Raw genomic sequence first — 16,684 nt, 5'->3', positions numbered from 1 at the left:
GATAAAGGTAAATGTGTCGGCAGTGTGTAGGATTGTTTGGCCTCGGAGGAGGTCTGCGCTGCGCTGAGAGCCTAATTTCTCATGTTTTATTTTGTGTTTCCTCGTGAAATGGTGACCAACGATGTGGGAGTATGGTAATAAAACGAGGCCGTAAATTAGGCCAACAGAATTCACACACGTAACACATAAACAGAATTTTCCCACAGTTTCTGGAGCGCAGTTTTTTTTTGCACCCCATCACTAATAGAATCACTTTCTTCCCACCTGTAGAATCATTTTGAACGAATTCCTCCCTGGATCATCCACATATAAATCCCATTTCCCATCTGTGCATTCCCATCTCAAGGCTCACATCACGGTAGCTTGAGAGTCAAAGAGGTTAGACTCCTTGTGTGAAGGCTTCCCCTTTGATTTTATATGTGAAGCCTCAGTGGACTTCAGTCAAGCTGCTGAGAAAGTGGAGAATCAGCAGGAAAGGTTTGAAGCTGCGAACGGTATGGCTCCCAGGCTGCTGCTGCTGCTGCGGCTGGGAGATGTGAGAATGTGGCTGTCTTCATATTTCATCATTTTAATTGTTTGTTTTCATTGGATGTGCTTCAAAACAACTCCCTTTTCTGAGATTAGAAAAAAAAAAAAAAGCGGGATTTTAACTGTAACAGACTGGCGAGTTTTTAAGTGAGCTCAGAGTGAAGGGAACTGAAGAAATGTGTCCTGTGAGTCTCACTGATATTTATTGAATTGATTCTTTTTCAAGTGCTTTCTCTGAATGAATATCTCCTCAACCAGAAACCTTTTCATCCCTCTTGGATGGTTATATCAGGTTTTGAAATATTTGTCAGGAATCACAAAGTATAATGAAGTCCCCGTTGAACTCTAGGACCTGGCTGTTAACAACCTTCCTGCTTCACTGGACCAAGTTACTAGAAGACTGTGGATAAACTGGACAAAAAAAAAAAAAAAAAAACTAAAGTAGAATATCTGTTATATCCTACAGAGCAGCCAAGTGCAGGGGAAACAAAAGCCTTTGAAAGCCGATTGAGTCACTGATTTCGGGAATCTCTAAAATAATTCTTGCTTATGTCTAAACCAGTTACAGTTATCAACATCTTACTGTCGTAAAATGGCTGCAAAGTAGTGACAAATTACAGCCTGTAAATTAATACTATTACAGCAGTTTGACTTTTTAATGTCCCAAAATAAGTCATTTAACTTTGATTTACATTTGTGTATAAAGAGAAAAGGAATCCATCCGTGTGATGGTTCCCAAGCCAGATGTATGCAGCTGTTATACAGATGTCATATCATATATGCACATTTTGTATATCCAAATAAACATTGAATCAATCAGAGACTGTTTAGTCCATTTTTTCCATATTTTATGTTATGGCTTGATGCTAAATCATGAATCAGCACTAAATAACCGACAGTAACGGAAGGAAAAGAAAACATCCGAAAAAATTTTAATGAATCAAAAAGCTGTGTCATCACACTGACATAAGTTGTTCGGCCCAGTTGAACTTTGGCTCCCAGATCTTTAAGATGTTTCTGTGTCTCCGCTGGGGTCCACCTGTTACATCAAGGTGCTGAAAAAATATATTCAGGGGAAATGGAAAATACATTTTAGGGACAATCAGTGTAAACCAATGAGGGTAGAAAGGAAGAATTCCCTTTTTAGCATCAGGCTTAAAGGCTGGAACATATCAAAACCACTGAAGGGGTCTGAATACTTTCTGCTTTGTGCACTATGCAATGCAACAACTCAGCTGGAACTTCTCTTGACTTTGTCACCACCTGCTGTAAGGTTTTGTGTCTCCGTCTAGATTCCTCGATGGGGAATATGAAATTTAAAGCTATTGGTCCTAAAGCCCGGGGGTGTTGAAGGGAGTGTTGTAAAGTCATTGAGAGTACCGTGACCTCTGCTAAAGGCCTCCACACACTCACTCACACACACAATCACACACACTCTCATAGAAGCTCGGCTGATCTATCTACCCTGCAACACAAGACCAGACCCAATATCACACAAAGTTACTGCCACATCTGTGTGTGGGCAGCTCGTGGAGAAATATGATGAAACAGTCACTGTCACATCTGATACAAGTCACAGCGACGCTGATGTGAATAACATCTCGTGCTTTATAGTTTCCCTTCGCTTCAGTGGAAAGTGTTTCAAAGAACAGAGAGGGAGAACTGGCTGAGGACTGAGTTCCTTCACTTATCATAATTCGATTTGACCAAGTCGCAGCACACACATTTGGATTTTTCTCAAAAATGCTGTGAAGCCAGAATGTCATGTCTTCCCTCCCTGCTTTCTCCGCTCAGTTTGTTAATTATGGTGAGCATTTAAGCAGTTTGGAAATGTCTGGGGATGGTGGGAGTTGTGACCTTCCTAGGTGTGGGTACAAGGCGGGGCTGGCACTTATGGGAGAGCCTGATTGGTTCCAGTGTTCCCACATCAACACAATTTTCTCTTTGGCTGTTACTCTGGGAATAAAGTGTGTCATTGGTCCATTTTGGGTTGGTCCCCACATCATAAAATTACCAGACGGTTTTAACAAGTCTGGCTCAACTACAAAACTAAACTCTTGTTACCTCAGATTCAGGCTGTAAAAGTATTCAAATTAATCTTCAAAATAAAACCAGGTTAGAAATATTCATACACCCTGACTTTCTTTTTTAAATTGCCTCAGATGTGTAATATCTGAAAAGTATCTTAAACTGCTGAACATAAAGAATTATGGCACCACGTGGTGAGTTAATGTATGAAGCAGTGGCAGGCCAAGTATTAGAGCTAGGAATAACCCCTCGTAATTCAAAAGACTTGAAAAATACACCACCGCGTCTTTTGTCCACAACGGGAAACACTCTCTTTGGGTCAAATGTCTCCGCCCCAGTCATAGTAGCTTATAATCAGCAGCAGCAAACATGGCACCTGTCTCCTGTCCAGCATGGTAATATTAAACCATTAAACCAGAAACCCCGCTGCTACACCTCCAGTTTCAGTCTCAAAACAAGTTTAAAAACATAAAGCAGAGTCCTGAGGGTCCAAGTTTTCCAGGAGCACCAACCCAGGGACCAGACGCAACTGAGCCATTGTGCCAAACTGCACAGCCACTCGCTCTTCACTCTTTTAATCCCGCTCAGTGGTGATTGGTTGCGCCGAACAGTGTAGCTGCTGGTCTGGTGAGCTAAGTCCGCCACACAGCTCTGTATTTCTGCTCTTTAGATTGTAGCAGTTTCAGCCGTGTCCGTCTGAGGAGACTTTGGGTTCGGACCAGACGTCAACCCACTGTGACGTCACGCGTCAGATAGAAGTGGCGTTGCCACAGTGGTGTTGGCGAGCAGGAGGAGGTGGAGCCGAGGAGCAGTGAGCAGGCCCGATCAGCAGCTGACCTGCTCACTGCTCTCGTGCGCTTCAGCCTGTGAATCACACAGTTGGCTAATGCATGCTGTGCTTTAGGGCCTATTTTCCCAGAGATGTGAGCATCATTTAAGAAATGCGCATCATGTTGTTTTAAAGAAGAGTAGAAATTGAAACCATAAAGGAAATATGGAAGTAAGGAAATATTTACTAAGACAACAAATCTACTAAGAGGGGGGTCAACTTTCACCCAGACTACAATCTGACTTGTTTTTGCAACTACAGTCTCCCTTAAGGATTACTAGATCAAATGCAGCTTTAAGACACTTCAGTGTTTACTTTACTTTTCAGCCATGTCTACGCCCATTTTGAAATATACCTTATTGCAATGAAGGTAACTGGTTAGAAGAAAATAAAAACTATTAGACCTCAAGTTTCCCACGAGCTTGTTAAAGTTGTTAAAGTTAACGTCTATTAATGGATCAATCCTGTATGTAAAGCCTGCTTGTAAATACATCGTGAACGTGAAACAATCATAAATGCCAAAGAAGTGATGCAATAAAGGTAAAGAGATTAAATTATCTGCAAAAGTGCAAACCTAATGATAGTGTCCTTCCAATTAAAAGTCGAAAACTTGAATCACGGTAATTAACTCCATGCTGAGTAAAACATTTCTCATTTGTCCTCTGTACCTTTTTGTGGGTAAAGTTTTGTGTGTGTTTTCCCTGCCGCAGTGGAGTACGACGGTGAGATGTCTCCGCAGCAGCACCACCACAAGGAATTCAAGTTCAACCTGTCACAGATCCCCCGAGGAGAGGCCGTCACTGCCGCCGAGTTTCGCCTCTACAAGGAGTGCGTGAGCCGCACTTTCCGCAATGACACCTTCCTACTTAAAGTCTACCAGGTGGTCAAGGAGCACCCTGACAGGTAACACACACACACACACACACACAGCGACAAGCTTTAACGGGATGATAACAGGTTTCAATCCCTTTAACAACAGAGCTTTACAGGGAGGGATTCTCCCCCTGTGAAGAAGGCGAGAGTTTAGATGGATTTTAAGTCACCTCTTTCTATTTTCTGTCACTCTGCTTCCCTCAAATATTTTACACATAAATAAGGCTCGAAGCTCGAAGTTTGCCTTTATGTTTTTCCTTTAGCTCATGCACTTGGCACATTCCAACATTTTCAGTCTCTCTGCAGGATAATACTTCAAGTAATACAGTTTCTAAGTAGACCATTATTGCACACTGAATAAAGCTCCTTGTCTTCTGTCAGACTGCTGGCCCAATTTCAATCACAAGTCCAAGCTCCATGTTCTATCATCCTAAACACAGGCAGTTTTTTTTTTTTATGCAATTTACGCACATTTTCCTGCACTTAAGACAAACTTGGTATCAGTGGAAACAATACATTTTGTGGGTCCTCCCAACATGTCTTCGATGTTCCACCTCTGGGTGGGTCTGCTAGATGGCTTCACTGGGAATCAACAAGTCAGCAAGAAACAGGGAGTAAATGAAAATAGCATGTGAAAATAGTGTGTGCCATTGACACAAAAAAGGTTAGGATTCAGATTTTTATAAATATTACCTCTCATTGCGTGCTACGTTCTACCTCTCTGTCAATCTCCCTGTGTTACACAGACTCCGTGCTCTTGTCTTGTTTAGAATATCAAATCAAGCAAAACCACGTCTCACAGAAATAGCACCGCTTCAAAATCTTCCTGTTCCCCAGAAGAGCATAGCTAATTCAATGCCAAACATTTACACTACATCTGCAGGGGTAAATAAACATCTAGTAAGATTCCTTAATGATATTTGTGTTTTATCATGTTTGCCCAGTGAGAAATAACACTAAGATGAAGTGAATTTCTAAAATACATTTTTGTACCTATATAGCTCAGTATATTTTGCTTATTATTATGTAGACCAAGACAACTTGCTACTTTTAAGTTGTTTTTCAGAGCGCAGCAATAACAGATGGGGCTCTCAGTCTGAAGTTTGAGGCTAAATTGGATCTATTGTTGGAGAAAATGTTAGCACAGCGTATCCATCTGTCGGTCTTATCTAAAGATATTTATGTGGAATGGGGAGGGGTTATATTTGGGTATTAACAGCTTTTTTAACCCTGAAAAAATTTGCTCTTTGAGTGACCTCCATCTCTTCCCTCACCTTTATCAACCTAAAGATGCCAAAATGTACTGTGTAAAAGTAAAAGTCTGATGGTGATTATTGAGGAGTCATTATTGTTAGTGTCCCAATTTTACTTTTTTTTACACATCTGTATCTTTTGTAATTGTCCACTCAGCAGGGAGTTTATTAAAAGAGCACCCCACCCCCCACTTTCCTTTAAAAACTTTGCTCCTGCTTTGTCTCGATGCCAAAATGATCGAGTACTTTAATTACCCCGACACCCCACATACTTTTTGATTAGGGTGTTTTCACAAACAGCATGCAAGAGGCGTAAGAGGTGGCAATGCCAAAAATGTGGCAGACCTGACAAAGAGCAAAAAAAAAAAAGTTTGCTGCAAGTGCTGCTTTTACTAACTAAAGCCCAGTCAGCCAGTGATCAAGAACAAGATGATAAAACTTTTTTTTTTTCTTCATTTAGTGATAGTAAAGTATCAAAGCATTCAAAGGCTCCTTCTTGTTTGGAGAACCTCAACAACCTGTCTGTTAACATTTTTGACTCACACTTTCCTTTTACAATCTTACAAATATGCCCTTTTAACACTTTAAAGATGAAAGCACACACAGTTACGTGCTGTGAGCTGCGCTCTCCCACCTTGACCGACAACCACCAAAACGACGTATGAAGGAGATTTATTGTAGCGAAAAGCTCAACTTTGACCCTTGGCCTTGTTATTCTAGTTCATTTAAGCAGTCAGTCAGTAAGAAGTTTTACAGTAGCCTTCGCCCCGCAGGCTGCTCTCTGATGGACCCCTGCCATCCCTTGTCAGCTGACCTGTGTGTGCGTGTGTGTGTGTGCGAGCTTCATGCGGAAGCCATCAGAAACACTCTCATTAATGACCAACAAAGACAGGCTGCGGCTGCAGGGCCATTCTGCGAACACCTGGATGATTGGCTTTGAAGTGGGCCTTGGACGAGAGTCTGACTGACCTGATGCTGTGTTATTACTACTGTGATGGCTTTGCTGGATATTAAAGTTTTGAACTTTAAAGGTCATTTAACCAACCACATAAACTAGGTAACTCGTGGGCCTTTTCCCTCCTGTTTTGAAATGTTCCCCCTTTTGGAAGAAGAAATACTGTAAAAATAAAATACCTCCGTCGTTGTTTCACTGGCTCAGTTCCGAATGTTAGCTGTGTCACATTACCAGAAACATACCAGCGATTTAACAAAGTTTCGTATGTTTGTAATGTACTTGTCAAGTTTACCTCAGCCTTTTTGATGATCTTGCCAAAAAACTTAAGACTTAAAATCCTGGTCACCGAACCTCCACACACTCACTAACCAACTTAGCTGTTTTGAAGGTCAAAGGTCAGCGAAGCTAATCTTGAATCATCATTTCCAGTTTGCCCTCAAGTGGCTTAATCATATTTGATCGCTTCTCCTTATCCACATTTTCCATTACATATCCTGTTAGACAACCAAAAGTTATTTGACTGACTAGCTAGCTCCACATGTTTTGGCTTTTCTAATGATATTATAATCCCTCACAATAAAAGCCCAAATATCTTCAACCTGTTTCATTTCCTATTTCATGTACCCAGCTGTTTTCTCATGTATCCCATCTTCTCACAGGGAGCCAGACCTGTTCTTGCTGGAGTCCCGGAGACTGTGGGCAGCCGAGGAGGGCTGGCTGGAATTTGACATCACCGCCACCAGCAATCTGTGGGTGATGAGTCCGGTGCACAACCTGGGCCTGCAAGTCACCATGGAGACCAGCAGCGGTAAAGGATACGATTTCATACGTCTTCAGGCTCGAATAAAAAGAAAACGAAATGAAAATGAAAACGAAAAATTGACTTAAGCTACAGCAAATACCACAAATACCAAATCCTGGTGGACAGAATTTCACCCAATGTAATATCTAAGCTGTCGGGAGCAGGGTGGTACTAATTCATCAAAATCATATAGGAATATGAAATTATTAAATCATCGTTAGAATTTTCCTTTGTATTTGCAAATTCCCTGACAACATGTAGATTTAATATCGCAGAAGTTGGTGTGTATGTTTTGGAAGCAAGTAAAAACCAAATAATGAAGGGCCATATTGACTGATATAAATAGGCACAGCCTGCCACATGCAGTATTTGCTCATAATTCAGAAATCCTGACTAAAGTCAACAGACAGCCTGTGTTTCCTCCCTAACATTCATTATTCACCAAGTTTCATTTGTATTCATTGAGCCAGGTCTCACTCCTTAAATAAGATTAAATTACTTGAAATGAGCTGCTTCCTTCTTTTGTCTCTTGCTTCTATCACTCAATTTTCGTCTATCACTCCAAAGTAAACAATGGGAATTATTTCATAAACTGAAAGCAACTGTTATTCTTTGTCTGTTACTATTTTACATGACTTTCTAGCTCTAAATAAAATTACCATTAAAAAAAATCATAACAGAATGTAATTTAGGCAGCGTGCTAAGCCGTTAAATCTTGCCGTTATATAGTGTTGAGCTGCTGTTTTCTTTCAAACAGGACAGAGCATTAGTTTCAAGGAGGCGGGCCTCGTAGGACGTGATGGCGCCCTGGAGAAGCAGCCTTTCATGGTGGCGTTCTTCAAAATCAGTGAAGTGTACATCCGCACCCCCCGCTCCGCTGGTGGTGGCAAAAGGCGCCAGCAGAATCGCAACCGGTCCACACAACCGCAGGAGGGGTCCAGAGGGCTGAGCCTAGCAGGTCAGTCAGTCAGCTTAAACTGTCCTCATCCCACAGTGCAACACAATCAGACGCACAACTGGCCTGAGCCTGACCTGGCTACAAATCAATGTGTGGTTGAAATAGTAGCCCCTGAGATAGTTAATAAATTGGGCCGGGCTTCAGCTGGATCTCCTTAATCAGTCCCCATCAGACAGAAAACCTTGGACAGGGATCGTGTCCAAAATCTGTTTTTAGTGTAGTTTGTCTGAATGGATTAAGTGTCATGGAGTGTATCCCAAAACATATAAATATGTTTCTTAGGAAAAGAGATTGAAGGTTGGATCTGGGGTTTGTATTTGAATTCGGGCCAAAAAGCCTATAAAGTAAAGACAGGAAACCTTGATGAGACAGGGTCAGACGAGATAAAAACGAATATGTGTACGACAGGAAGAAAAGTATTATAATAATGCGCTTTTCGAGTGAAATCAGGCCCTAATCCATTTACCTTCCACCTGCTGCATAATTCCTGACAGACTTTTATAGTCATTAAAGCTCAGAGGTTCTGTGATGCTTCATGCTGCGACTTCTGCAGGACAGAAAGCTGTTGCTCAGGGAGCCTGCTGCTGATATCAGCCAGTTCCCTTGCTAATTTGACAGATGAATCCTGTTAATCATGTTAATATTAAGCCTCCGTGACTCCAAGCATTGACCCTACTATGTTTCAGAGCACAGCCCACTGAGTAGCTTTAGTAAAATGTTCCACCAGTCAACCACCTGTTTTTTTTTTAATATTGGCGATTCCTAAGAATTACATTATCCGAATGTACGTTTGTTTGTTTTTTTTTTTACATCTGCTGCCTGGTCTGCTTGTGCTTGTAGCAAATAAAACACACGGTTGGATTTCACGACAAAACCTGGTTGTAGCTGAAAATCGCATGTCGAAAATGTGCCGGCGCTGGACCTGCTGGTGGCAGGATCATAACACTCCACTTGATAGCGCAAATCAACCTACCTTAAACTGACTTGCTCAGAAAAATACCCAAATAGACAGGTAGGTCGAAGGGAGTTCAGGCAAGGTAACATCATACAATAATCTGTATTGCACATACTGTACAGAATCTGTCCACCTTTAGGTAGCCAAAAGCAGTTTGGCCCAGCAGCAGTTTAAGTTCAGCACACCTGTTTTCTGGACTTGTGTCAGACTTGTGATAAATGAAGTGTGAGAGTCGTTCCAAGTATCCTTGTGCCTGTTCCAGGGGGATGAGACTCCCTCAGCGGTGCAGCACTGCTAACCGAAGCTGATGCTTAAACCAAAGAGGCTCAGGTCTGCATCCCCGCAAAAAACCCAGTGAAATCTGGGTCATAGCTGTCTCGCTTTGTTGTCCTCTGCTACCTGTGCACATCTTAGTCCACTGACGCACAGCCACAAACGTTCCCAGTTTGGCTGGCTACCTGGGAAATGATTTACCTCCGCTTTGCTTCTTCTGCTACTGTGTATAATGGTTCCACCATCTGTATGGCACACAGACATTTTTGTAGGATGAGTGGGCTTAGCCTTTGCTGGGAATTGTTGGCTGCATTTTTTTTTTTTTAACACCATGGTGCAGTTAACGCACAAGATTGTAAGTTAAATTCCTGCAGGTGTCTGTCTCTGTAATTGTGTTAGATGAAGGGTATGGCTGACACGACAGAGAACAAAGACGTGCCGTTTGTTACGCTACAGGACAGTTAGATTATACAGACCTATACTCTCTCCTCTACCCAGCTATCTCCTTTGGCTGGAGATTTCCTGAGATGTCTTCACTCTTTTAAGTCAAGGTGTTTCAAAGATTTAGTGATGCAGGGGTACAAGTGTGATCGGGGGGGCTGTGGTGCACGCCATGTGCTCATACCATTCCTGTAACCGATGTCATTTCAACTGGCTTGGACTTATGTCAAGCGGAGAGAAGTAAATTATCAATGTCTTACAGAATAGTTTAATTTCCCATAAATAAGTCTGCCATCTAGGAAGGCTGACTGCAGTCAGATTTTGGGTCTGTTTTAGCAAGAAGGGAAAAGTGTGAATCTGAATGAAAGAATCTGCTCTAATAAGGGCAATCTGTTAAATATGTGTCCTGGAGGACTGGCCTTTACATAACCCAAAACATCAAGACCTCTCCACCTCGCCACTCGGGATGATGGGGAGTGTAAATATTTAGATCCAACACAGGAAGTGGGGAGGCCCCCCGCGCGACAGCCGAGTGTCCATGGCCAGCAGCGGACTGCTGGGATTGGACTGGGATGGGAGGATCCATGAGGAATTCAGGAGGGCATATGGTTTCAATACCGCATCACTTACTCCAGAGACAGGGAGGAGGACAGGATGGATGGGGAGAGCATCTGTCTTGTGGCGCATTCATGGGGAGAAACTCAATGTGGACGATCTCCCCCAGTTCCTGTTTGGCGTGGAGCTACAGTGCATCACTTCAGGCCGCCACAACTAGAAGGTGTATTTGACTAATTCCCCCTGAAAGAAACATGAGATCTGAGGCGAGAAGGCAGCAACAAGTTTGTTTTTAATTGCTCTAGTTCCACATAGAGGCTTTTTAAATGATTTTTGGGCATGACTTCTTTCACTCTGTGTTTCCCTCCTCTGACCAAATTGCAAACTCCTGACCTGTGTGGTTAACCACTGGCCTTTTTTTCCCTTTTTTTTATTTATTTTTTTTTTTTTACTTTTTGGTCCTCATCTTAACACGCAACACTCTGACACCCTCAGGGCTATTTTTGTCAGTGTTCATTTAGAAATTTGACTGCAGAGCTCTGCTCTCTCATAAATAACTAAAATTCTTTCTTCACTTCTGAGGATATAAAACAACATTTGAACTGAGAAACTTCCAAACTATGTTCCCTGTAATCTTTGAATCTTTCTGTTTTCTCATTTTTGCATTTTTTTTTTTTCCGAGTGAATTTAATATGACATGTGATATTAAATTTCTTCCAGATGACAAAACAGAATGGATTCAGCCAAACACATTTCTACTGTATTAGTTTCGAAATAATGTTTTGATTAAATGTACAATAAATCATCTTTGTTTTTCATTTTTAACTGACAAAGTAAGTAATTTTCAAAACAAGCAATTTCTGTCTAATGTCTTGTTTGCTTGTTCACTGGTATTAGTTAAAACATTTGGTCTTTGTAATACGCATTTAATTCTCGATTTATGAGTCGTATACGTGAACATTTCGACTTAGAAAGGTGCTTCAGAAACATTTGGGTGTGCCTGATCTGCTGATCTGCTACCCTGATCAGAGCAGTGTACCACACCAAAACAATACAACACCTCTCAAGGTAATTGGGGGTTTTGTGGGATAAGAAGGCTTGGGAGGTAATGGGAGTTGGGTTGGGCTTTGGTTGTGGGGGAAGTTAACAACCATCCAGAGGAGGAATACCACGTCGCAGCACAGCACAGGCGGCCTGTAATTAGGCCTAGCCAGTCATTAGCTGCACAGCTAAAAGACTGACCACGCTAACAGTATCGCTTAAAGAATTATAATAACATAGCATGCTGCCAGCTGTGTTTTTTCATCTGTCTCTCTTCTCCTCCTCCTCATTCTCCTCACTCGTTCCCCACCCGACCTCCTTTTGTTTACTGTTGGAGTAATTAGACATAGTGGTGCTCCCTCGCAGGGTTTAATAACCTCTGTGATGAAAGACAGGAAGAAAGATAAACTTCAGTAGTACTGGTTCGTGGGAGGAGGAAAGTCAGAGATAACAGTGACGTTCTCCTTTCATGTCTTCATAGCCATTGGCATCTTCTTGGTGGAGGACCTAAATTGTATTTTAAACATTGGGCCAAGTTTTCAATCACCACCACCATTTCTGAGCGACTTCATGTAATTTCGACTGCAAAAGCTGCAATCTTTCTAAAAGAGTCATGATTTGAGAAATTGCCAGAGCAAACTATAGACTTACTGTAGAGTGGTTTGAGAGATTGTGGCCTTGAGAGGTTGCAATGACTTCTTAATGTCAAATGTCACACACACACACACACACACAGATACACACTTCCTACATGGAACACCCAAGCTGTAACGGCTGATTTGGCACCACTTCATTATGACGTATGATAAATCTAATTTTTAGACTTTTCCTCCTGACAGAGAAGACTGTCAGGAAAGTGTTTCAGGGTTTTAATGAATGGAAGGCAGTGCAGCAAAGGGTTAATAGCAGGCCATCACATATAGTTCAGTATATCAAAAGTCTCAGTGTTAAAGAGCTACAGTGCTTTCATTCAGTAATGAGCAGTGTTTCCCCTTGCTATTATTGGCAGGGCGGGAACGAACAGCCACTGTTCCAGCCATCTCACTGGATTCAATGTGAATTGGTTTTAATGTAACATTTTGGTGTCACACGGTCCAACGGACGTTTGTCACTTTGAGGTTAACCATTGTTAGGTAAGCTGCTGTTATGTGGCGGGCGAGCGTTTGGAAGAGGAACTCATCAAACTGCTTTCTTTATGTTAACTTTTAAATATCTGGTCTTGATAATTGTTTAAACATGAAGCTGCAGCCAGCAGCTTATTTCCAAACTACAAGTTTGTTTTCTTTGCATTGAACTCGTGGTGAAAAACGGACAAATGGTGCAGTGAAAATTACCCAAGAGGAAAGGGGTCTGAAAGTGCTTTTAATTTTACTGATGAGCTCAAATGGTCTCTGGACGGTGAGGAGGGAGCAGCGAGTGAGTGATATCAGACACAGGTGTTGAGTGAGCATATCTCATAAAATGGAAATGATCATATTTTGTTTGTCTCATTTTACTTTTAAATTGAAACCCGCAACAGCTGGAGGGGTATTTTAGAGTAGTATCAGTTTTTAAGCCTAATATTTAGTGTGAGTGTTCGATTCTCTTCCCACCCTAACTCTCTGTCAAGGGAAGCAAAAAAATAAATAAATAAATAAAAACTGGAGGCCTCATGGGAGTCGGAGCTCAGCAGTAACTGAGCGGCATTAAATTTTTACAGTCAGGAAGTGGAGATGTAGTTTATGGGCACCACAAATCTGGACCTTTACATGTACTGAAAACCCTGCAGTAAATATCAGCTTTATTCTTCTTAAAGAGGCCTACAGGCTATAAACGTTGATGGCTTTGAGCGCCGAGAGGTGCAAAGGAAAATGAGTGGAAAGAAGGAGAAGGGAATATTTTCCACGCCATGTGCTGCGCAGGATACAGCAAAGGAAATGCTTTGTGTTATCTGTGCTGGCATCTATAATTTGTTGAGTATTACGAGTTTGAAGATTGGATTGGATGGATTGGAGGAATCATCTGACAGAATGGCAGGTGAAGTGATCTTACGCTATCTACTGCTTAGTGAACCTACAAAGCAGCCGCATCACAGCTCACTCAACCAGTCTCAGATGGAGTTACTTGAACAAATATAGAAGTATTTGGGGTTTCATTTTGATGTTACTGCCTGGAGTGTCACATGTCTGTGTGGGTGAGATTGATCGCTACATCGTTACATCCTGATTGTTCAGGATGTTTTCGTAATTTCCCGTTCAGCTTACTTCGATTTGCTGGCACGAATCTTGAGTCATGAAGTTGACGTATTTGCTGCTGACTGATTTGAAGATAAAACCGAATAGCAGTGCAGTGGAATCAGCACACACGTGTAACATGCATAAACACACTGTTGAAATCCCAGTATGCAAGGAAAGCAGTCACAGAGCACCATTGTGTTGGTTCCAACACAAAAAAAAATCAAAGGAACAAGCGGTTGATTCACATTAACGGACTATGTGGGAATTATAAGCAAAATCTTTAAAACCACGTTAGTATTGAAAAGTTTATGCCCCAAGCTTTCACTGATGTACTGGAAAATACACCGAGCGTAGGATATTGTGCCCGTCTTCAAGGGCCTCAACGCACAACCAAAATGTGAGGTTAGAACACAGAAGGGCATTTACCTTGTCAGGTCCATCGGTGTTTCAGCTCCACCTCGGGTCTATCTGCGCACGTGCCTGATGGGGTCCCTGTGTATAATAAGAGTGTGTGCGGTGTGAATGTCAGGGTTGAGAAGTGCTGAAACTATACGTCACTTATACGAACAATGTTCACAGGCACACAGATGCTAAACCAGGAGTTATCATACTCCATGCACATAAATCTCTATACATTAACTCTGTGACTGTCCTATGTGTCATTTCTGCAGGTCAGCCAAGTCCCTCAGCCAGGTCCTTTCAATGGCACTGTTCCTCTGACCTCAGATGTTTCCTTCCATATAAACACTTAACACAAGGGTTTGCTTTATAAGGCATGAAAAAAAAAAAAAAAAAAAAATCCTGTGAATTTTTACTTTTTTTTATCACTACAGGCCAAATCTGAGCAATCATACAGCAGCTGAAATCCGTGAAATTCAAATGCTTGATGACGAGCACGTGACCCGGCATCCATGCGTATCAGTTGTGTGCGAAAGCTCGACTGTACACGCACATCCACACGCAAACTCCCAGCGAGAGCGCCGTTTCCTTTCGGAAAGGAAGGAATCTCAAACAGGGGGAAACACCTGACTGCGTGCGATGGTTTACAGATGATGGCCTTTGACCTCACTGCGACACTGACTGCCGTGACCAGCCTCACCTTTGATTTTCTGTTGCTCACAGAATTAATCCATCCAATCACATTAATGCAGCTTCACATGATCATGTTATTTATGTGTTTGAGTTTTATTTTGAGAAGCAAATGACCATGTTGGAATGACATGATAAGCAGCCACACCAAATACGCTGACAATGTAATCACCTCATGCTAAAAGGTAGCAAATGATGGTTCTCCATATGGAGTCAAAGCTGCAAACTATATTTTCTTTCCATGTGTAAAGTTATTGCAGCCTAATTCATGGAGTAAGGAGTGACCCCACTGGGCCAATCAGAAACTCTTAATGTGACAGCTAGAAGGATTTCTACCAAAACATTCGATTAACACTTTTGTAACAAACTGTTCCGCGTGTCAGAGCCGGCCAACAACCAGCTATGCATGTTTTAGTCAGCCAGCCAAGCGGCAGTTTACATCCCCATATGTCCGAGGCCTTACATGTTTGGAAGGGTTACATAAACTTGGCTTTGTTAAGCTGTGTTTTTCTTGTTCGCCTGCATGGAGTTGAAAAAAAAAAAAAAAAAAAAGAGTAATTTTTCTTTTCTGCGTTCACACCCTTGGCTGATTAAGATGATTCTGATTCGTCACTGCGTCAACATCACTTTGTGCATACTGATCAGTTCATTTAAGTTAGGGCTAGGGTTAAGTCATGTTGTGTTACTGTTCTACAGTCAGTCTGAAAGTAATATGTGAATTCCACAGAGTGTAGTTTGGTGGAGATACACTGAGGGATACATTAAAACACAAAGGGTGTCCGTGCTCAGCCTGAAGATACCGCTCCCTGATCATTTCAGCTTTTCTTTCTTCTTTTTCTTTTTTTTGCAGATTACAACAGCAGTGATCAGAAAACAGCATGCAGAAGACACGAGCTCTACGTCAGCTTCCGAGAGCTGGGATGGCAGGTAGCAAACATTTGCTTATTCATTCGACATTGATCCAGAGAAGCAGGGATCCTCACACTCTGACTCTTCGGGGCCGATATCCCGATCAGGGATTAATCAAAGCTTCTCCCTCGAAGTAGCAGAGCATTACATGCTAAGGCAGACAGCTTTGCGATTGTAAAATGGAAGTTGCTATGTTGATGATCCATAAAAAGGTGATACTGGATGCTAATGTAAAGTTATTTTTCGCGACGTGCATATTTTATGAATACATGATAAACACCACTGCATGTCAAACTGCTACTAACAAGCAAGGCTGCGATGGGAAGAGCCCGACGGCAAGCAGGAGTTTAAAGGAAGCAGATTAAAAATCGCGAGTGTTTGTGGACGGAGGAAGAAATAGAAGAGAACAAACAGTGAGCTGATAACACAGCACTGACATCTAGAGGGAGACTTCCGACACACAAACTCTGTCTCTCTCTCTCTCACACACACACACACACACACACACACACACACAGACATGGGGGCACACAGGAAAGAAGCTGGGCAGAAAGAGAAGGACAGGCAGACAAGTAGGAAAAGAAAGACAGATGTACTATTCACACATTAACAGGAAGGTAAGCCCAGACAAAACAAAAATGAAAAACACCGCACAGCTTACTCCGTGGTCTTGGTTAATTATTTCTACACAAACATATGGAATCCGACCTGCCTAATAGACTGGCCATCAATACATTGAGATGTTTAATGAGTTAACCGAGTTCATGCGTTGTGACGGTGATTTTCTTTGTTTACCTCGTAACTCGAAGGACTGGATCATCGCTCCTGAAGGCTACGCGGCCAACTACTGTGACGGAGAGTGTTCCTTCCCCCTCAATGCCCACATGAATGCCACCAACCACGCCATTGTACAGACACTGGTAAGAGCAACCTGCCTACATTCTTTACACACCTCCCTGTCGGTATCAGCGATTTACAT

The 16,684-nt window shown here is 42.1% G+C and overlaps 1 protein-coding gene across 2 annotated transcripts in view; it reads left to right on the top strand.

The window, feature by feature from the left end:
* bmp6 (bone morphogenetic protein 6) overlaps window positions 1–16,684 on the top strand; it is a 42,854-nt gene that overhangs the window by 23,313 nt on the left and 2,857 nt on the right. The window contains exons 2-6 of one of the 2 annotated variants that reach the window (XM_029528587.1): window positions 4,096–4,288; window positions 7,126–7,274; window positions 8,026–8,226; window positions 15,647–15,723; window positions 16,515–16,625. In XM_029528587.1, coding sequence (XP_029384447.1) covers window positions 4,096–4,288; window positions 7,126–7,274; window positions 8,026–8,226; window positions 15,647–15,723; window positions 16,515–16,625 — 731 coding nt within the window. The remainder of the gene's footprint in view (window positions 1–4,095; window positions 4,289–7,125; window positions 7,275–8,025; window positions 8,227–15,646; window positions 15,724–16,514; window positions 16,626–16,684) is intronic. The other variant, XM_029528588.1, reaches the window with a different exon arrangement.

This window comes from Echeneis naucrates, chromosome 20 (assembly GCF_900963305.1).
Source record: "Echeneis naucrates chromosome 20, fEcheNa1.1, whole genome shotgun sequence".
NCBI classification, from domain to species: Eukaryota; Metazoa; Chordata; class Actinopteri; order Carangiformes; family Echeneidae; genus Echeneis; species Echeneis naucrates.
This window is presented reverse-complemented; position numbering and strand designations above follow the sequence as displayed.